The sequence below is a fragment of the Metopolophium dirhodum genome, chromosome 5, assembly GCF_019925205.1.
Source record: "Metopolophium dirhodum isolate CAU chromosome 5, ASM1992520v1, whole genome shotgun sequence".
Classification (NCBI taxonomy): domain Eukaryota; kingdom Metazoa; phylum Arthropoda; class Insecta; order Hemiptera; family Aphididae; genus Metopolophium; species Metopolophium dirhodum.
Window position 1 is genome coordinate 11,769,039 of NC_083564.1, and position 22,282 is coordinate 11,791,320.

The 22,282-nt window shown below is 28.7% G+C and overlaps 3 protein-coding genes across 6 annotated transcripts; 2 read left to right on the forward strand and 1 right to left on the reverse strand.

The window, feature by feature from the left end:
• Nucleotides 1-459: 459 nt before the first annotated feature.
• On the forward strand, nt 460-2,809 carry LOC132944682 (uncharacterized). Of its 4 annotated transcripts, none has more exons than XM_061014150.1 (7): nt 460-925; nt 985-1,115; nt 1,187-1,360; nt 1,440-1,790; nt 1,849-2,117; nt 2,187-2,405; nt 2,466-2,809. In XM_061014150.1, the coding sequence occupies exons 2-7, from the start codon at nt 1,076-1,078 to the stop codon at nt 2,517-2,519; spliced, it is 1,107 nt and encodes a 368-aa protein (XP_060870133.1). In that variant the 5' UTR covers nt 460-925; nt 985-1,075; the 3' UTR covers nt 2,520-2,809. The 4 variants fall into 4 exon arrangements, with proteins under 4 accessions (XP_060870133.1, XP_060870135.1, XP_060870134.1 ...); XM_061014152.1 differs by having other exon boundaries at nt 460-906; XM_061014151.1 differs by having other exon boundaries at nt 460-889.
• A 2,252-nt stretch (nt 2,810-5,061) lies between these two features.
• On the reverse strand, nt 5,062-10,125 carry LOC132944494 (large ribosomal subunit protein eL15). The gene is made up of 5 exons (XM_061013863.1): nt 9,966-10,125; nt 9,456-9,647; nt 9,238-9,374; nt 5,450-5,560; nt 5,062-5,340 (listed from the first exon to the last, which is right to left on the reverse strand). The coding sequence occupies exons 2-5, from the start codon at nt 9,625-9,627 to the stop codon at nt 5,146-5,148; spliced, it is 615 nt and encodes a 204-aa protein (XP_060869846.1). The 5' UTR covers nt 9,628-9,647; nt 9,966-10,125; the 3' UTR covers nt 5,062-5,145.
• Nucleotides 10,126-10,358: 233 nt separating this feature from the next.
• Nucleotides 10,359-12,704, forward strand: LOC132944493 (proteasome subunit beta type-5). The gene is made up of 4 exons (XM_061013862.1): nt 10,359-10,633; nt 11,701-12,096; nt 12,167-12,371; nt 12,452-12,704. The coding sequence occupies exons 1-4, from the start codon at nt 10,493-10,495 to the stop codon at nt 12,538-12,540; spliced, it is 831 nt and encodes a 276-aa protein (XP_060869845.1). The 5' UTR covers nt 10,359-10,492; the 3' UTR covers nt 12,541-12,704.
• The last annotated feature ends 9,578 nt before the right edge of the window (nt 12,705-22,282 follow it).

The following is a 22,282-nucleotide window of genomic DNA, read 5'->3' on the forward strand; positions in this document are numbered from 1 at the left end:
GTGTAAAAAACCATCAAACATGTTATGCGTTTTAAATTAATTATTTCGTATTTGACTTGATTTTAGTCAAAAAAAACTTTCTTTTTTCAAGTGTAAGCAGTGCTTACTAACACTAGTAACACACTGGCACACTGCTTACATTCACCCTACACAGCTACATCGCTGTGCGTACCACAGGTTGAGAAACGCTGACGTAGACCATTAACTAGTTTTTTAGTTAGCTTTTTTTGTGCATATACTAATAACGTTGGACTATAAATTATAGACCAACGACACCGATACATAATAGTTATTACATATTATATCTGTGTGTAGGAAATGCGATCACAGATTACAGAATTGATAATAATATTATTATTGTGATTACCACTGCGCCACCTGCCGCACGACGTTGCATAATGCATTTGATATATGATAATGATAATAACGTAATCGTTATTACTTTATACTTATTAACGTATTATCGTTATTATTGTTTGATTTATTGTCTTTTTACAAACGTTCGGCTCAATTAGTGCACAACTGGGCACATATTATCTACCTATATATAATTGTCAATTGTCATACAGACATATAAAATATAAGTATGATTGATATTACAGTCATTGCAAATAACACAACAATGAATTACAAATTACGATAATGATAATTTAATATTTTAATGTAGGTATCTAATATTATATCACACGATAATAATATATTATGACGGGATGCCATTTTTTTAATAATAATAATAGTTCATAATTTATCATTATTCCGACCGCGCGTATCAGTGACCATTTCCTTTACACACGTCTTGCCGGAAGGCGGAAGATGACACAACTATGCGATCATCATTGACGGCCACCGGTACGCCACGTACGAATTTCTATTTCTATATATCACCGACGTAATAACATATTAAACGTATTTAATCTATTCTGTGGTAATAATAAACAACTCGTGTGTTTACTAATTGATATAATATTTGTGTACCTGTTGCAGTGTTGGGCCACAGGAAGTGTCGGGGAAATATTGATTTCGAACAATCGTTTTGCCTCCGCCACAGCAACAGTTGCAGCATTACACGTCCAGCATGTCAAAAGAGTCAAAAGACAGAATACTGATTTTGGGAGGTAATTTAAATTGTTTTGCTATTTTTTTTCTTTTAAGTATTTTGTTAAATTTGTTTTTTGCACGGTTTCAGGATGTGGCTTTATTGGTCGTCACCTGGTCAAGTATTTGGTGGACAACGATCTTGCATCGGCCGTGAGAGTAGTCGACAAAGTGCCACCCCAAATTGCTTGGCTCAACGACGACCACAAGGCGGCGTTCGAATCTCCCATAGTAGAATTTCTCAGTGCCAATTTGATAAATCAAAGTAAACTATATTTATTATAGGTATTTACTTATATCAAATAAAAAATATTAAATTAATTTGTTGACATTAAATTCGACAGGTTCTTGTGAGAATGTTTTTGAAGGTTTTTTTGATTATGCTATCAATTGTGCCGGAGAAACTCGTGTTGATTTACCAGACACCATCTATGAAGAGGGAGTCTATAAGCTCGGCATGAACTGTGCTCGTGCTGCTGCCAAGTTTGGTATAAAACGTTATGTTGAAGTGTCATCAGGTCAGTTGACTGCCAACCACAAAGGACCAATTAAAGAAGATGATAAAGTAATACCCCTCACATCCATTGCAAAGTACAAATATGAAGTAGAAAAACAAATGAAAACTATTCCGAATTTAAATTATACAATTGTCCGGCCAGCTATTGTGTACGGCATAGGTGACAGAACTGGGCTCAGTATGTCTATGCCGATGGAATATTGAGTATAAATATTTAACCAACATTTGTATTGTAGCACCAACTATTGCGATTGGTTCTTTATATCGTGGACTGGAAGAGCCTGTTCGAATACTCTGGAAAGGAAGTACGTCTTGTAACACAATACATGTTGAAGACATTAGTAGAGCTATATGGCATTTGTTGAAATCACCAGACGCTGTAGGGGAAACTTATAATTTAGTGGATTGTGGTCAGACCACACAAGATATGATAGCTGAAATTGTGTCCTCATTGTTTGGAGTTAAACACGAGTTTCTGGGCTCGGTTCTATCATCTTTATGTAGAGTATGTTAAATTGTAAATTAATTTATAGATTAATTGATGTTGATTAATTATTTTAATGTTTTGTTGAAGAATGATCTTGATGTTATTGCGTCCGAAGCAAATGACAAACATTCGGTGCCGTGGGCCGAGGCATGCTCAAAGTCTGATGTTCATAACACTCCTTTATCTCCATTTATTCACAAGGATCACTTGAACGGCTATCGCATTCAAATGAATGGCAGTAAATTTATGAATAATTCTAGTTTCACATTAAAACATCCAATTATCACAGTTGAACTACTGAAACAGGTTAGTACAAATTGTATATGCAAAGGATGGGTGTTAATTTTTAATGATATTTGTTTGCAGGTTGTTGATGACTACATTAAAATGAATCTTTTTCCTAAATCATTGCTAGATTAAACGTGTTGAAAGTTACCATTTCATTAAGCACAATTTATTGTAAACTTAATTTTGATATTTTCTGTGATATGTTATTAGTTATTACCATTATTTAATATTTATTTATATTGATTTATTCAAATTTATGAAACAATTATTAATGTTTATCAAGTGAACTTTATTATATAATTGAGTTACTCATACTTATTTTTGGGTATTAGGTATTTGTTTTCAATTATATTCATACATTTATGCTGTGTTAAGTGGGCCAAAGATTAAAAAATAAATAAATAGAATACAAAAGTACATTATTTCATGTGTTGATTATTCTGACTCATTCTACATTTATAAGATAGATGTTAAGTTTTTTTAAGCTATTCAAAAGTACCAACGTGGTAATGTGCACAATATTAAGCCACAATTACTTAATTTAGCAATTGAGTGCAAAACATCACTTAAAAATTAAACCATTAATTCAGAACTATTCTAAAAAAAAATCCCAAAGCTGTTTTCATTTATTATTGTTGTTTAATATTAATGTTTAAAATTCAAATACTTTAAATTTGAACCCTCTACTAAAAAACTTCATACATAATGTTTTTGACCATGAAAATTTTAATATCAAATTAAAGTAAAACCCAAGTTGCAATTTGGCATATGTTGGCGAGGATCTAGAAATTATTAATAGGGAGTGCCGAGTGATCAAGGAAATTGAATACTATCAGCGCAATATTTGTTTTCTCTCAGACCCACGCGCAACATAGACAAAACGCATTTAAGCAGAATCGTTTTTTTTTTGTCTGTTTTTAATTAATCTTAAATAAAATCACCCATTACAAAAACGATAAAGAATAATATTTTTGAGGGTTGACATATCAATTTTATATTTTATGATGTTTAATACTTTGTGACAATATTTAGACAAATCAATATTTCATACTATAAAAAATATTATTCTCTATTGTTTTTGTAATGGGCGATTTTACTCTAAGATTATTGAAAACATTAAAAAAAAACAATTCTGTGTAAATGCGTTTTGTCTATGTTGCGTGTGGACCAGAGAGAGAAAATAAATAGTGCACTGACATCCTCTCAATATGTTTTTAGATCACCACTTTGTACAAAAATGACCTGACATGCAACTTTTTTTTAAATTCTTACCTATAAGCTAATTTTAAGTTGTAACTCGTGTTTGTTAAAATTAACTTATGCTTTTGTCATTTAACAATAACATTATTTATAGAAATAGAAATATTGAAATAATAAATATAATCAATTTTAACAATGATTTTAAAAATCATACATAAAAAAACAAAAATGAACCGCATTTAATTTTAATAACTATATAATTTTAGAATTTATCATAATTTCATAGAACTAACTAACAAAAATACTAACATTGTTGATTAAGGGGTATGAATAGTATTGAAAAATTCTATGAAAATGTATTTTTGTATTTCCATTAATATGGTTTATTGAGTGGTTTAAGAGTAAATACACCTATTATCAATATTGTAGAAGAGAAGTTAATTTGTCTGTATAAAAGTCAATTTTAAATATTTTAAATACTAAACTCAATAATTCAAATTGAAATAGTAAAATATCACAAGTTTTAGAGTTAAATATTGGACTTTGAAAATAAAATATCGAAAATCGACTCCTATACAAGCCTGGATAAACTTCTTTTCAATTTGTATAATAGATGTTCATACTATAATGTCACTCAGTAAGCTATATTGTTGGAAATACGAAACTAAGTTTCAGTGTTTCACTAAAACTCACATTTGTAATATAGCGTGTAAAATGCTGTGTTATTGACATGTGCGGGTGCCCTTCGCTATTTAATTAGTCACTCACACTAATGGTCACTTCCTACGTGCCATAGATAATATAATATTATCTATGCTACTACACAATTACACGACCTGCATGCACACAAATAGAAAATTGCCTATATTGAACTCCTTAGAAACGGTCAGTATACCCCTTAAATTTGTATTGCTATATTTTCAATCTAAAACGAACATTTATTACATATTCTTGAGTGGTTATTTATTTGCAAATATTTCAATTTCTTCTTCTGGTGAAATTTGAGTATCAAATTGCACCATAGTTAATTTAATTAAGTATTCCAAAATTGTTTCGACAGAATATAACATCACCCACACTTCTTCAATTGAACAAATAAGATTTTGCAGCTTCAATAATTTTTTTCTCAATATTATGATTTACCATGTAAATAATTGGGTATACAATATTACAGATACATTATCACATAACGGTTCAAATGGACAAATCTATTCTTAAGTTCTAATATCAAATTATTAAAAAATTGCATCAGTGTTCTCAGTATTACAAACAAACAATGTAGAAAATTTGCATTTAACAGAACTAATTTTGCCTTGTTAACATGTTAATAAATTGGCCTATAATCAAACTTAATGTTTGTAATTGTAATTGCATTTTAATTTTTAACCGAGTAATAATTTTATATTCACATAATTTACTCATAACAAACTAAAATTGAAATAACAATCAAGGATTAAAAAAGACAAATGAAAAATTTTCAGATAAAACACCATTTTATTAACATATAATGTTGCCATATAAACGCAATACAAAAGAGCATAATATAATAATAATGGATTTATCGTTTTCTGTGAAGCTGCAAGGTGTTCTTGCGCTTCCAACATGCCTTCCTTGATCCACCGGTTGTCTGTGAGAAACCGTGACCTTTTCCAAGACCACGGGACGAGCGACCAGCTGATGTCTTTCCACGCAATTCTCTGTGCTTGTGAACAGCATTACAGATCCAATTGATCTTGGCATCTCTACGAATGGCCTGAAAAAAAGAAAAATAGGAATTTCATTAAATAAAAATAATATTCATTTTTAAAATAGATCAATGAATAAAGAATCATGATTTAAGTTTTAATTAATAAGGAACTTACTGGGTGTGCGGTATCAACAGTAATAACTTCGTAGAATTTGAAAGTTGAGTCTTGTCCTACCCAGTAAGAGTTAAGGACACGGAGACCTCCACAACGACGTCCAACTCTTTCCTATATTACAGAATAAAAATAGTTTTATATTAAATTACCATTAACTGACAACTAATAAGGTACAATTAAAATAATTTACTACAATAATACAAATGAAAAAGTAATTTCTCTCTCCTTGATGATAATTTAAAAAGTACAATTCAGATAGCCAAGGGAACAAAATGTATTTTTGTCCACATTGAAATTGTTCAGTGATTATAACAAAACACAATTTATCATCATCATTGCAACTTTTATATTTATGTATTTCACATCAATATTGATAATATTTCAGTTGGACAATTAAATATAGCTTAAAGTAAATATTTTTTATTCTATTTAAGTTCAGGAGGAACCTTGTGGCAGAAATATTTTTTGCCAGGCAACATCTTTGTCTTCTTTTTCTATCCCCTACCTATACTATCTAAATTTTTTTTTTTTTTTAGTTGATGAGACAATCAGAGTTTGATATTTTTAGTTATAATATTATGTAAGTTAGATTAACATAAGCCACAACTAATATTGATGCATCAACACTGAGTAGTGAGGGATGACTGAGGGGTACCATGAACAAACTTTCTGGATAACATTTACAAAAAGTATTCTTTTAGTTAAAACTAAATTTCAGATAGCCAAGGGAACAAGAATGTATTTTTGTCCACATAATTTTTCAGTGATTTATTAACAAAACACAAAGTATCATCATAATTTTCTATTTGTCATTAATCGAATGCATTTAACATGTTAAGTTAAACAAATATATTATAAGTATAATTTATAAATTTTAGATGGCCAAGGGAACAAAGTATGTATTTCTGTGCACATTATTATTCAGTGGTTATTAACAAAACACAAAGTATCATAATAATAATTTACTTTTTATTTAATGTAAGGCTGAACAAAAACAATGGAAATTTCAGATAGCCAAGGGAACAAGATTGTATTTTTGTCCACATAATTATTATTTCAGTGATTTAATTACAAAACACAAAGTATCATCATTAATTTTCTATTTATCATTAATCGTATGCATTTAACATGTTAAATTAAACAAATATATAAGTATAATTTCTAAATTTCAGATAGCCAAGGGAACAAGATTGTATTTTTGTCCACATAATTATTATTTCAGTGATTTAATTACAAAACACAAAGTATCATCATAATTTTCTATTTATCATTAATCGAATGAATTTTACATGTTTAAGTTAAACAAATATATAAGTATAATTTATAAATTTCAGATAGCCAAGGGAACAAAGTATGTATTTTTGTCCACATAATTTTTCAGTGGTTATTCACAAAACACAACTTATCATCATGATAATCACATATTATTTGCAACTTATTGCCATTAAAATATATAATAATATTATTACAAACTAAACCAATTAACTTGCAGAAATAGTTTTAAAATTATTTTTGTTTAAAAAATTAGAGGGAACATGAAAATTAAACTTTGAATCCTCAGACATCCAAGGAAGATAAACCCTTCACAAAATTACATCAGAAGTTATACTCATTTATCATCACTGGATTAAAATGCTATTTACATTAAAATTTTTTAAAATATGTTGAAGATCTTTATCTTAGTGTTATGGTCCAATATACATCATATTATATTAATATTTAGTTTTCAGACATCCAAGGAAGATTAACCCTTCACATTTAAATCAGTAGTTATTAACACATATTTGTCATCATGAAACTTACTTTTACAAATCCATAATAATGAGTATTGTCTAATACATAATTAAAATGTTTTAGTACAACACACTGTGAATTAAAATGTATCAACTTATCAGATATATGAAAATTATCCTCATCTAATGAAATAAGGAGTGGTGCATGGTACATAATCATCATAAAACCCCACATTTAACATTTTTTTTTTTATATAAACAAACAATGTATAGAATCAATCAGATATATGAAAATTATCCTCATCTAATGAAATAAGGAGTGGTGCATGGTACATAATCATCATAAAAACCCACATTTAACATTTTTTTTAAATATAAATAAACAAACTACAATGAATAGATTCAATCAGATATATGAAATATATCCTCATCTAATGAAATAAGGAGTGGTGCATGGTACATAATCATCATAAAACCCCACATTTAATTTTTTTTTTATAAACATAGAACTACAATGTATAGAATCAATCAGATATATGAAAATTATCCTCATCTTATGAAATAAGGAGTGGTGCATGGTACATAATCATCATATACAATAATTATAATTATTTTAACACTTTGTAAAATTGTAGTTAAAAATAAAAATTCAATCAGATATATGTAAATTATCCTCATCTAATAAATAAGGAGTGGTGCATGGTACATAATCATCATTAACAAATATTATTTTAACATCTCACAAAATGTTAGTTAAAAAATTAACTTTTATCAGATATATGAAAATTATCCTCATCTAATAAATAAGGAGTGGTGCATGGTACATAATCATCATTAACAAATCATTTTAACATCTCACAAAATGTTAGTTAAAAAATTAAAACTTTTATCAGATATATGAAAATTATCCTCATCTAATAAATAAGGAGTGGTGCATGGTACATAATCATCATTAACAAATATCATTTTAACATCTCAAAAAATGTTAGTTAAAAAATTAAAACTTTTATCAGATATATGAAAATTATCCTCATCTAATAAATAAGGAGTGGTGCATGGTACATAATCATCACATACAAGTAATTTAAATGTATTAGAAATACAGTATTTAATCTATCAGACATCCAAGGAAGTATAACCCCTCATAGACTATCAGCAGTTAGTAATGCATATTTTGTCATCATTAGATTTTAAGTATTTTGAAGTAAATATAAACTAATAATATTAACCATAATAGGTTAATGAAATAAGCTATCAGTGTTAAAAATATCTGCATTTATTAAATAAGGAGTGGTGCATCGTTCATAATACAACATATAGCTTAGTAATTAACCACATATGATGTATAATATAACAGATCTAATATGGCTTTTAATTTTAACAGCTTTAGCATAGCATACAAATTATTATTACAAAATTAGATTTTATAATATCCGAAATGAAAAATTGATTATAGTGCAAATTGCAAATACTATAAAATAACCTAAAAATCAACAAACATTTTCATATTAATCTTTTAAAATAAAAAAAAAAAAAAATATTAAATAGGTAATAGTCAAAAGCAAGTGCATATGCGATTTGGTTGGAATAAGAATAATAATCAAAATAGCAAGTAATGCAAAATTTAATAAAATATAAATTATGTTTTAGGTAACATTTAGAAATGAAACTCAGAATGTTACACAAAACATATTATATAGTTCTACAGTCTTTCGATTGGTGAACTGTCCTATACTTAGGCAACAGACATTATTCAACTCTGCTATTTAAAATACTCTTTATTTGAGTATAAATACTTAGAAACACTGAACGAGGTGGTATTATACTGTCGCCATTTTAAGGAGATATGGGGGTTCACCAACAGTTAACAATCAAGAAAACTTTAAACCACCTGTGACCAAGACATACATTGGGGATGTTGCACTAATCTTCCTTTACTAGACAACCCAGCCCCCACAGTGAATATACAGCAAATTGTAATTTTAAAAAGACATATTATAAATGTAAAACACATAAACCTAGTACAATGCATATTTAAAATAAAAGAAAAATTACCTCAGCAATTGACTGCAGACAGCGTTTAGGTTTCAATTCATTTACTCCATGGCTTTTGGGTTTACCATAAGTAGCACCTTTAGGTACTGGACGCTTGCGGCCACCACGCCTGATACGCACTCTAAATATGGAGAATCCTGTTCAAATAAATAAGTAAAATGTGTGGTATTAGAAAACATTTAATAACATTGGGGCTAAAGGTTAGTCAAAAACATTACCTTGTTTAGCTTTGTATCCCAACCGTCTAGCTTTATCGGGTCTAGTGGGACGTGGCGCACGGTGTACGCGAGTCATTTGTCTATACTGCCAGACGCGAATACGCAACAAATAACGTAAAACATCGCTCTGCTTCTTCCGGTACACTTCTTGCACGTACTTATAACCACCCATCTTAGGAGACCGACCTAATCCTGTAAATGAATAACATAACCTCAAAAAATATTCAATCTTATTTTGGAAAGCAAGACTTTCATCAAGTTTAGATAATTACAAAAAACAACAGCTACGAAGAACTACAGAGAAAACTTAAACAAACAGTTATAAAAGTAGAATTAGTTTTTAAGTTATAAACGTGAGGTTTTAGAAACCACACGTCGTAAAAACGTATAAATCTTAAAGAGTTACTTTTCGTATCTATTGAGACGGCAGATAAACCAATATTAATCAACGTGTAACTAATTAAACTGTTATAGAGAAATAAGATCATAAGAATTAAAAAAATTACTTACCTAAATTGAGTAACCAAAACGTGTGCCGAAAATTAGTAGAAAAGGAACAGGGTCTGTCCCGTTCCACAACAAGTAACAACACGAAATACGAATGAAGATTGAAGTGTGGACGCCGCAATGTTGCCAAAGTGCCAAAGTAAAATACATTTTTTGGTTATGAAATATTGTCATGAAAATAAATTTGAATAATTATAAAACCTTATTAAATTGAATTCATAATTTTCTTACTAATATATTATTTCAAAAATAATAAATTGAATAATGATTGAAAATCTTTAATTATTGAAAAAAATTTTTATATATTTTGTGTAAAAAAAAGACAACGTTGCATTTTAAATATTTTGTGAGGTTATGTGCATACTTTTTGATAATGATAAATCAACAAATATATTTTACATTATCATTTAAGAAACAACATTGAGATTAAATTAAAAGAATAGTTATTATTTATTAAGCCACAGACGTTAGTGGTTTTTTGAAAAACTTTTTACTCCAAAAAATAAAATTGAATTTGAATATTAGCAATCATGGCAATGTTATCTTTGTGTGGGTTATCCGATGATACTCTATTCAAGAGCAAATGCGAAGTTGAAGAAAATGAAGCATTCGAAACTTTCCGAAGTGACAATACTGTAAACCAAATGAATTTGTACTCACTTCCAGGAAACGTAAGTGTCAATCATTGTTATTTGGACATAAATGAGACTCTAATTGACAAATGTCTATGTCTTATATATTACTTAAAAATATATGTATGTTATTAGTTATTACTTATTAATATATTGTGCATTAGTGCTTCGATAATAGTACTTTAAAGTTTTCCATGACACAAAGTGGCAAGTACACTTAATTATTTTTATTCAAATATAATGCTTAAATGTCTAAATTATAAACCAAAATTAATTGTTTTCATAAAAACAAGGAAAAAACTACCAAACCAGTAGGTGAAAATGAAGAAATATATTAAATACTTACCATTTTCTTTTGTAAAATGATAATGCTAGTTATTTAGATGTAGTTTAACACATAATAATTTGGATCTTTTCGGTTGTACGTTAACCATTTATTACTTTACGGGACACCCCTTTTTTGAAATGACGTTAGTGATGCCACTCGCTTGGTGCGCTGCGCTTGGACAAAAAATCAAAAATATCCCTTGACTTGCTATGCAACACCACCAACCGCCATTTATCCACTCTTAATATGTATTATACGTATACCACTATTTGAATTGAACAGTTGTTATTAAGAGTGGATATACTGCGATTACCCTGTGATCAACTTGAGGTGGTGTTGCATAGCAAGTCAATGGATATTTTCGATTTTTTGTCCACGCGCAGGGAGCGAGTGGCAATGTGGGCATCACTGAGGTGGTATACTTATAACAGAAACAATCTTGTTTTTGTATGTTGACAAATAAATATACTTATAATTACAGCATTCATAATAATTATTTATACCTTATGATCTTAGCTAATTTAAAAACATTGGCAATCGGAAAAAGCCTATGATCTATTGAAACTATTTAAGTATTTTATATTCAATTACCTATTTACATAAAAAAAGTGTTGTACCAAACTTAATAATTTATAAATTTAATATTGCTTGTATCCTATGTATATAACTATAACTATATATATCTAACCTTAAAATATAAATCAGAATCAAAATTGGGTATATGAATATACTATTATTATTGAATTTTAATTAATTAAATATTTTCTTTATTCTCTAGCCTGTTGAAAACATGCGAATGATAACTGCTCGTGATACAATGGGTCGCCCAATCGAGTTAAACTTTCATCATGGTACTACAACATTGGGATTTTTATACCAAGGAGGCATAGTGTTAGCAGTTGATTCTCGTGCTACCGGAGGACAGTACATTGGTTCTCAATGTATGAAGAAAATTGTCGAAATAAATGATTTTATGTTGGGTACATTAGCTGGTGGTGCAGCAGATTGTGTTTACTGGGATCGTGTTCTCTCAAAACAATGCAGACTACATGAGTTAAGGAACAAAGAACGCATTAGTGTTACAGCTGCTTCCAAAATTATGTCAAACATGATTTATTACTATAAAGGATATGGATTATCTATTGGAATGATGTTAGCTGGATATGATAAAAATGTAATTATCTACTTTAATATTTACAAACTTGTAGAACTAATTAAAATGACAAGAAAAAACATTGTTTTAGGGTCCATCTTTATTTTACATTGACAATGATGGTTCCAGAACACCAGGTAAAGTGTTTTCGGTAGGTTCCGGATCAATATATGCATTTGGTGTTCTTGACTCTGGCTATAAATGGGATCTAACTGATGAAGAAGCTCAAAAACTTGGTCAAAGAGCTATCTTCCATGCTACTCATCGAGATGCTTACAGTGGTGGAATTGTTAGAGGTAATACATTTAAATTTAGATTATTTTTCTATTTTCTGTTATTTGATTTTCTAACTAAATTATTTTAAAATAAATTCTAGTGTATCACATCACTAAAGATGGATGGAAACATATAAAGAACGAAGATTGTGATGAAATATTTGATAGAGTTAAGAATGAAGCTAAATAATTAAATAGTTCTAAATGTTATAATTATAAGTACATAATTTTGTATGGTTTATAAGCATTCAAGTATAAAAAAATTAATTGTTTTATAAGTATTCTAATTTTTCAAAAATAAACTATCAATGAAGAATAATAATTACAATAAAAAAGAATTTTTCTTACAACATACTTCAACTATATTATATAAAATTATAATTTGTATGTTTAAAAAGACTATTCTATGTTAATTTAAACATACCAATTAAGGTATTATCCGAGTATTAACTTATAATGTCTTATATCTGATAAGTCTATGTCTATAATACATATTTAAAAAATACTATTCCTCGTCATTAAAATAGTTTTTATTTTTATATAACTCTTTTTTGTAAATTCGATATTTAATATACAGCAAATTAAATAATTGAATTTAAACCAAATGTTGTACATTTGTAATCTTAGATCTAGTTTTTGTAATTTAAAATTACTGACTAGGTTTGGTCAAACATTATTGAGTCAAAATATCTAAATGCTCTCCTGAAAATGTATGGCTGTATAGTAATTTTGTGTAAAGCAACAAAAACACATTACCGGTATCGAACAGAATTTGCTAAAGGCTAATCTCAAAAACTATCTGACCAATTTAAATAAATGTTATATCAATAGTTTCCTTGAGATTGAGGGTGTTTTTATTATTAGAGTACTTTTTTTGTTATCACTGTATACAATTTGACACCATGTCACCGGGTAACCGTCCATTGTACTCTTTTATATTATAATATTTAAACTTTGAGTATTATAAAAATTTACAGTTTTTCCATAAAAGATCACATATTAGAGATTAGACTTACCTACACGAGAGTCCTTTGTGAGATATTATTTCAAGGATACTTTCCATTTTGTATTAGTTTGTAAATACTTAATTTACATAAAGTTGTAGACTAATAATTTATTTATAGTTTCTAACATTAGTAAAATACTTTATTTGTTTATAATTTATCACTTTATAAAACTACAAATTTGAGTATTTATTGTATATTTATAATATGACTAGAGTGTAGACTATATATTTTATATAATATAGTCCATTTAAGTGCTCCTTTTTAGGATTCCGTACAGTAAAACGGGACCCAATTACTAAGGCTCCGCTGTCTGTCTAATGGCACACACTCAAAAATAAATAGGGGTAGCATATTGAATCGGTTACCTCTATATTGGCTGATTAACTAATGGCTATAGCCTATAATTATTCAATAGTTTATTTTACCTATTTTTATACGTAGTAGAATTTTTATGTTATAAATATTTTGGAGCTAGGGGGTCCACTAACCCACCTACCAAAAAAATCAAGGGTAGGAACTGCTAGTGTGCGCCACTGTGTCTGTCACCAGGCTGTATCTCATGAACCATGAAAGTTAGAAAGTTGACATTTTCACAGATTATGTATTTCTGTTGCCACTATAACAACAACTACTAAAAATCCTAGAACATATAATATAAGCAGTGTTGCCAACATGTTTATAGCTGATAATGGTACGAAACCCTCCAACTCACACTTGGCCGGTTTTTTCATTCTTAAATCAGCACTTGATTATGTCTAATTATGAAGGCGGGTTATATTTAATAGTATTATGGACATAGGACTATGGTAGTCATAGTCGGACTGGCCTATAGTATAGACGTGCAAATGTATGTTAAGCGCTTGACCGTATGGCCTTTCTACCAGTCTCTAAATAATAAAAATGTTTTATAATTTACTTATATTTAAAAATATTGAGCATGCTGCATGCAAAGGGTGTTTTGTTTGTTTACCCCCTCCCCCCTCCATTGACATTTTTTCCCTTAACAAATGTATTATTTATAAGCGAAAAATGTTATAACTAGGTTAAGTTAGAATACTAAACAAGTTCAAATCTTTTATTGATGGTCTTATATTATCCGTTACCTAGCGTTAAAATAGTGATTAGTTACTAAGTACAATTTATGAACAACTTTGAGAACTATATCTTACAACAAAATTGCTAAAAACTATAAGTCCATAAATGTAAAATTAGGTTGGTAAATAATTATGGGAATAACAAATAATTAAGAATGATTATTTACATAATTTTACAGGTCACAAACCCTGTGTTTTCTTTTGTTTTCTTATTCACCCTTACCTTTTCAAAAATCTAGCCAAAATAGCGTAGGTAACGCCTATGGGTTCAACTTAGAAAAAAATCTGTGGTATAATAACTGAAAAATGAGTACCCCTGCGTTAGTTCCTCCAAATCAAGCACTGCAAATATAATATGATCCCTATTTTCTGTATAATAATTAATATTATATAATATAATATATAAAATATAATAGGTATACACTTTAATACTTTATTTAAATTGATTAATATTCTGACTTCTGAGAAACATAATAATTATGATTTATGACAAATTATACTAGGTAGAGTACTAGAGTAGGAATATTCAATATAAAATAGCAAAAAGCGTCATAGCGATATAATAGATAGTCGTATTATTGTAATTTGTATAGTAATATATTTAGTTATAGCGGGCGTGTTTCAGTTTTCAATAACCTAGCTATATATAGGTAGCCGGTACTCGTTAGGTACTATATTATTTGTTACTAACCTAACAAAGGGGCGTCGTTTCGAGGACGGTATTATTAATAAGAACACCGCACTAAAAAATGTATGAACCGTGAAACAAAAAGAACAAAAGAAATGAGAGACGAGATTATAATATTCATTATGGGCGGCGACAGCGTGTAGATAGGTATCTAATAATGTAATATTGATATTTAATAACAGAACTTACAACTACTGCAGTTGTATCATAGTTGTATGTAAGGCGTATAGCTTGTTTACAGAGTGATTCTCTCTAAGCATGCTTCACCCCCAATTGGCCTATTATCCTTAACTAATGCATTTTACAACCCCGTACAATTGACCTTCCTCGATAGAATTTTAGGGGGCGATACATTTTTAGAATTTTTTTGTAAAATTTAATATTTAAATATAATGTAAATCTTTTTTGGTGTGCACCTAGGTACCTGTTATACATGTTTTGCCGATTTGTAGGGGGGAATTAAAAATAAAGTATACACGGTGAGATTGTGAGAAAGTAAACACATGTATGATTGAATGAATGGTACCATTATAATAGTACTAAATAATGTACCTATATCTAACCTATATTACCTACATACGTAGCTATACCCTAGAAATTACCAAAATAGGTACTCTCTAAAGTCTGCTATGAAAAATTAAAAATTCTAATATTTATTATTTTCTTTAAAAAATGTTTTCATTTTTTTGTTTATCTCGAAGCCATTGGCACGTAGGTATAAGTATATCTATTTCCTTAATAATTAATTTTTTAAAATATCAGTACAGCTATATAGGTGCTTTTAAGTTTTAATAACAGGTATATTAAATTATTAATATGTAATATTATATACCTATAGGCTATAATAATAAATATTTTTCTTATTTGAAACTCCAAACTGACTATATGCCCTACATTGACATAATATAGTCAGTTTATAGTTCATACATTTTTGAAAATTATCCTTGAATTTGTTTTCCTCCTGGCGTAGTGGCGTAGTTACTGCAGAGGCAACAGAGGCAGTTGCCTCGTGGCGCGAAATTCTTTGAGGGCGCACATGATATGTGGTAAGCAAGCACGGATTAAGGGGGGGGGTCTAGGGGGGGCCACGGCCCCTGGTCCTCGATAGTTAAAATTTATTTAGGGGTCTAAGATTTGTCCATTAACACTGCATAAATCACCTAAACAAAAATCGATGATTATTTAACAAGAAAAAAGCTTGTAAATTATAATTTATAAATAAAGTGATATACATTATTCATTATTTATTGCTATGTACCTAATACCTATATATATTTATTATAACAGGTACCTAATATTATTAAATAATATATACATTATTATGTTTTTTCCGTACAGGGACCTTATTTAAAACTGGCCTCTGGGCCTCAAAATGTCTTAATCCGGACTATTGGTGATAGGGGCCTGGTGGTTGTCAATTATTTAGTAGACAAATTATTATAGTTAAAATGTAATCAGTATATAAATTAGCATGTGAAGCAATCAGTCCTAATAGCCAAGTAGTTAAATTGGCTTATCCAAGAACGCCTCACAGGTCTTGCTTTACTGAGTATTGAAACTGAAAGAGCGCGAAAATTTTGATACGATAATCAACATTTTTGCCAGAAAAAAAATGTTTGATTAGTTTGTTTTTTTTATTGTAAAGACATTTGTTTTTTTTACTGTTTAATTATTATTAACTGATATTTTATAAATGTAATGTCCATTCTAGAGGATCAAAGAAAACAATTGTAATTTTATATAATTACCCGAGCAAAGTATTTCATAAGACTGTGTAATATAGAAAAAGTACAAATAATATTGGTTTTATGTACCTAATTTAAATTTATTTTTATTTAATTTGAAACAATATGTTTAATGTGATATAAGTGTGATTGGTTGATCTTATAAAAAAAACATACCCTAATATATAAAATTATGAATAATTAATTTGTACTTCACGGTTTTTATAGTTATAAAAACAACACTTTAGTAGTTTAGTACTATACTAAGTACCAATATTAGTAAAAATCAAAAATTTTCCTTAAAAATGTACCTACAAAATTCTAAAACAAATGCCCTAAGATTTCAAAAAAATATTATTCAGATTTGTTATGCCCTGAGACATTTGGTTTAAACTCAGTGTACTTGGCTATATTTTTTGACCTAACAATAAAAAACCGTAAAGTTATGGTATTTTATTGATATTATCTTTATGTAAGTTAAGATCATTTAGAAAAATTTAAATCTAATTTTAGAAATTACAGAGTAAAATGTATTATTGTGAACATAAAATTTGTCATGTTGTACGTTTGTAAGCCGGAGACGAACAAAATATATGTCCGTGTGCCGTTCTCTTTATAACTTATATTACTACCTTGTACCTATACCTATTATCAATTGGCAATAACCAATACCATGAGCTATTTTTGTTTATTATCCTTGTTGCTTGATTCTTAGTTTACTTAGGTTTAGTACTTCAACTTTCAAGCAAAACTACAATGAAACAGGTACTATAGGTATATACAATATAAACACTAAATAGTCTATAATTTATTTTTGGGTTGGTAAAATCACAGAATAGATTAAATTTCTATTATTTCTATTTCTATTCTGTGGTAAAATATAAAATACGCGTTGTATAAAAAAATTAACTCTTTTTAACTACCTATTAACTGTATTAATTAATTAATTTCTAACACACTAAATCGTCGTGTGATTGAGGGCGTACGACAAGTGCCCTGTAATCGCTATAGCAGATCGCAATTTGTGGTAGGTTGTAGGTAGACTGCGTACGACCAGATAGCCTATAATATTATGTAAATTATTAACATTGTGCAAATACGAATTTATTATTAGGTAGGTCACCGTACTGTCCGTACTAATTATTTTTATTATAGGGCTATTTTTTCACTATGTTATTTTTCCGGTGACCACGTTTCCGGGGTTATTTATTAAGCAAATTAAAAAAATCATTTGATTAAGTGATTGATTTTTGGCAATAAAAAAAATTTTCTTATTTAAAAAAAAGATAAGGACTATTTAAATTTAATAAAATATCTAATTGAAATTTGAAAATATGTATTAAAAATTCTAAAATCAGAATTTAAATAAATACATTTTTAAAAATGGGGGTGACTGATGAACCGATGAGTATACTTGGTGAATCAATAATCGCCCTGTATAGTGTATATAGCAAGCGCATATTGTCTCATATTGACCTCAAGTCTCATGACGGCATACCGATACCTAAATATACATACATTTTATAATAAAATTATACAAAGATTTCGAGTTTGTTCGATAGCAATGGCCAATGGGGCTGAGCGCTAACGTATAAACCAGTCGTCCTCGTCACCTCATCGTTCAACCAGCTGACAGTCACAATGACGAGTGACGACTGTCAAAATTCTAATTATTCCTATTTGTATATTATAAATTATAATATAGTACAATAATTTCATACACGATACACATGTCCATTTCTTGAATTCAGGCCTTCTATAAATACTAATATACTGCTACTTGAACGATCTACGATATAGTTCGAACGTGACCTAAGACCTGCAGTCACCTTTGACTGATTTTCTTTTTTTAGCAACCTAGGTAGAGACGTTTTCTCTCTCTGGTCCACGCACAAAATAGACGAAACGCATTTACGCAGAATCCTTTTTTCTATGTTTTTAAGTAATCTTAGAGTAAAATCATACATTACAAAAAAGATAGAGAATAATATTTTTGAGGGAATGTCATATTGATTTGTCTAAATATTGTCTCAAAACAATTTAAACACCATTTAAACGTACAACATTTTTTTTGTTTATTTTTAAAGTCGAATAACAATAAAATATAAAAACGATATCTATGTCATTCCCTCAAAAATACTATTCTCCATATTTGTTTGTAATTGGTGACTTTACTCTAAGATTACATAAAAACATAGAAAAAATGATTATGCGCGTGGGTCAGAGAGAGAAAACAAATAGTGCGCTGACATCCTCTTAAGTCAACATTTGAATGAGTTGTTTACTATAGTCTATAGTTAATCAGTTTTAAAAAGTTTATAATGATTAATGATCCGTAAGAGGACAATAGTCCTTAAAAATAGTTTTACAAAAGTATAAAATAAAATTTATTTAATGTTAAATTGGATCTGATTATATTGCACAACAAACACTTCAAAAATTGAAAAAAATATTTTTTTATTATTGTATAATATTTTATGGATTATCTTCATATAATTTTATTCATGGGGATTGATCAATACACCACACCATTATTAAATATTTAATATACTATAATGTAACCAGGCGTCCAACATTAGGGGAGATTATCCAGCATTTATAGAAATCGTTGCTGTTGTGTATACGGATAATAGCATGACCATTGAACAATAAAATCATTTATGATATTTTATGAAGCTGGTTGAAACTTGAAACTTGGTAGTACACCATTGTCAATTTGTTAATATACAGTGTGTCCCAAAAGTCCCGTATCACCCTTAATATCTCCATGTAAAATCACTATATTTAAACGCGGTTTTTTTTACAGTACTAAGTATGAAAATTCTGATTGAATGGCATAAAATTCATTTATATTTTTCTTTAAATTCAAAAATTTTCAAAAAATTTTTTTACGCATTTAAGAATTTAAAATTTTTAAGATAGCCATTTTGTTGAGCATATTTTTTAAAACAGTTCAAAAAAAAAAATACTAAAATTAAATAAAAATTAACCAAGTTAGAGCAAGTTATGTTTTTGAATAATTGTAGTAAAAAAATAAATATTATTATTAGATATGAAATTAGATATTCATTATTGAAATGTGAAATAATAATATTTATTTTTTTACTACAATTATTCAAAAACATAACTTGCTCTAACTTGGTTAATTTTTATTTAATTTTAGTATTTTTTTTTTTTGAACTGTTTTAAAAAATATGCTCAACAAAATGGCTATCTTAAAAATTTTAAATTCTTAAATGCGTAAAAAATTTTTTTGAAAATTTTTGAATTTAAAGAAAAAAATAAATGAATTTTATGCCATTCAATCAGAATTTTCATACTTAGTAGTGTAAAAAAAACCGCGTTTAAATATAGTGATTTTACATGGAGATATTAAGGGTGATACGGGACTTTTGGGACATACTGTATATCAACTTTATGGTAACGTGTTAAATTATGGACGACAAAATCAGAGTGGATCCGGGGAGGGGGATCTTCTCAATCACCGATGTTTCCCACTGTGTTAAGCTAATTGGTTACAACCTTTTTGTACTTTTTCCCCCCACCAAGAAAAATAAACACTGGATCCGCGGCGGATCATTCGCCACTGGACAAAATTTAATGAAAATTATAGTACCTATATACTGCATAATAAGGTAGCTTATTATCTATTGATACTTGATAGATACATTCAAATGTCATAAGAATTTGAAATAAATACAAATAAAATGATGTGTTGGTCGTTAGTCAATTGAAAAATAATATTGTAATGGTACTCATCATCAATATTCTATAATCTATATGAATATGGTAATTACCTAAATAAACAAAAATGTACCAAGAAAATAACTAAATAAGTGTATACTAAGTATTGGAGATCACCTTGTAATTTGTATACCTTTAAAGTTTAAGTATCCGTTTCTTGTAGACATTGACGCCGTCGTCGTGGTCAGTGGTCAATGCATAAAATGCTGAACCGGTCGTCGAGTTGTCATTACGATGTGCAGTTCAAGGGCATCTGTAAACAATATTTAACGCTAGTGAGTAATAATAATACCGGAATCGATCCGTAGCCTACAGCGCAGTGTTCCGGTTTTGTTTCGTTTCCGGTTATTTGTGTTAAAGAATATACAATTTCATTAACAAATTAATACCATTATAGTACATATACTTATTCTATTTTAAGTACTCCGTGAATTGAGATTCGAGTACTAATCTCAATTCACTATATATATTATAATCATTAAACTCTTCAGATGGGTATGTATGTATCCGGGAAGGTGAGGGGGCTATAATAGTTTAATTCTATAAAAAAAACATAACATGATTCAAGGAAACCTGTGGAGGGTACGAATAGCATATAATGACATGTCTTGACAACTTACCAAACAATAAACTGTAACTATATTGTGTACAAAATTAAAAACATTTCACAACAAAAATTTAAAACTGAAAAAAATCTAGGAAGTATGCTTCTTATAATCTCGCTAGTTATGCTAATTTGTGGCATAGGCGTATTCGCCTCAATAGGTGTGGCAGGGGTCATCATGAGGTTTGGACATCCCCTTCAAGCAACGAGACATTATAATTCTTTGGTTGGACTATTTGAGTACCTACCGATACCGAGTAAGGCTGTAAGAGACGTAAGGGATTTAAATTTGAAGCTATGCAAAAGCTATGCAAAATCCAAATATTTACCGATAAGTAGAAATAGTATATACAGCCATGTCTAAAAAATCTATAAAATAATTATCCAACCACCTTTACCAATAGTAAGCAATTAAGCCTAGCTAGGGAGAACCTATGTAATATATATCAATTTAGCAATATTAATTATTAAATTAGTACCTACCATATTATAGTGTCATCGCGAATTTCGTATAAGTTGAACAAAAAAACCAACTATAAAAAGAAAATTCTGAACACGGGTTAACAGAAATCGCCAAATCAGAATGATACGGTGACCGTGTAATATATTATTATCTAGAAAACTACCTATACAAATAGTGAATTTTACCTAGTACCTTTAGAAATAGGTCAGATATTGTAGATAGTAACAATTTTGTCATTTTGTAGTCAGTGTCACCTATAAGTTATAACTTATAACTATATAAATTATAAGATTTATAACTAAACAAAAAAATTGTATATTTGTATGTATCTATTGGCTATATAGCTATTATTATTTATTTATTAATTTATCTTTTACTTATTAATATCTTATTATTAAAAACGAAATTTATTTTTGGATTAATATTTACAATATTGCCGATATTGATTATTTGAAATTTCTTAATCCTAAAAATACATTAGAAGACGAAGATTATCTATTAGGTAGGTAAGGGTAACCATATTTTGTAAATATGTTATGAGTAGGTAATTATGAGTTATGACGCTTTAATAATTAATAACTAATAACTAATAAGTATAACCAATTTTT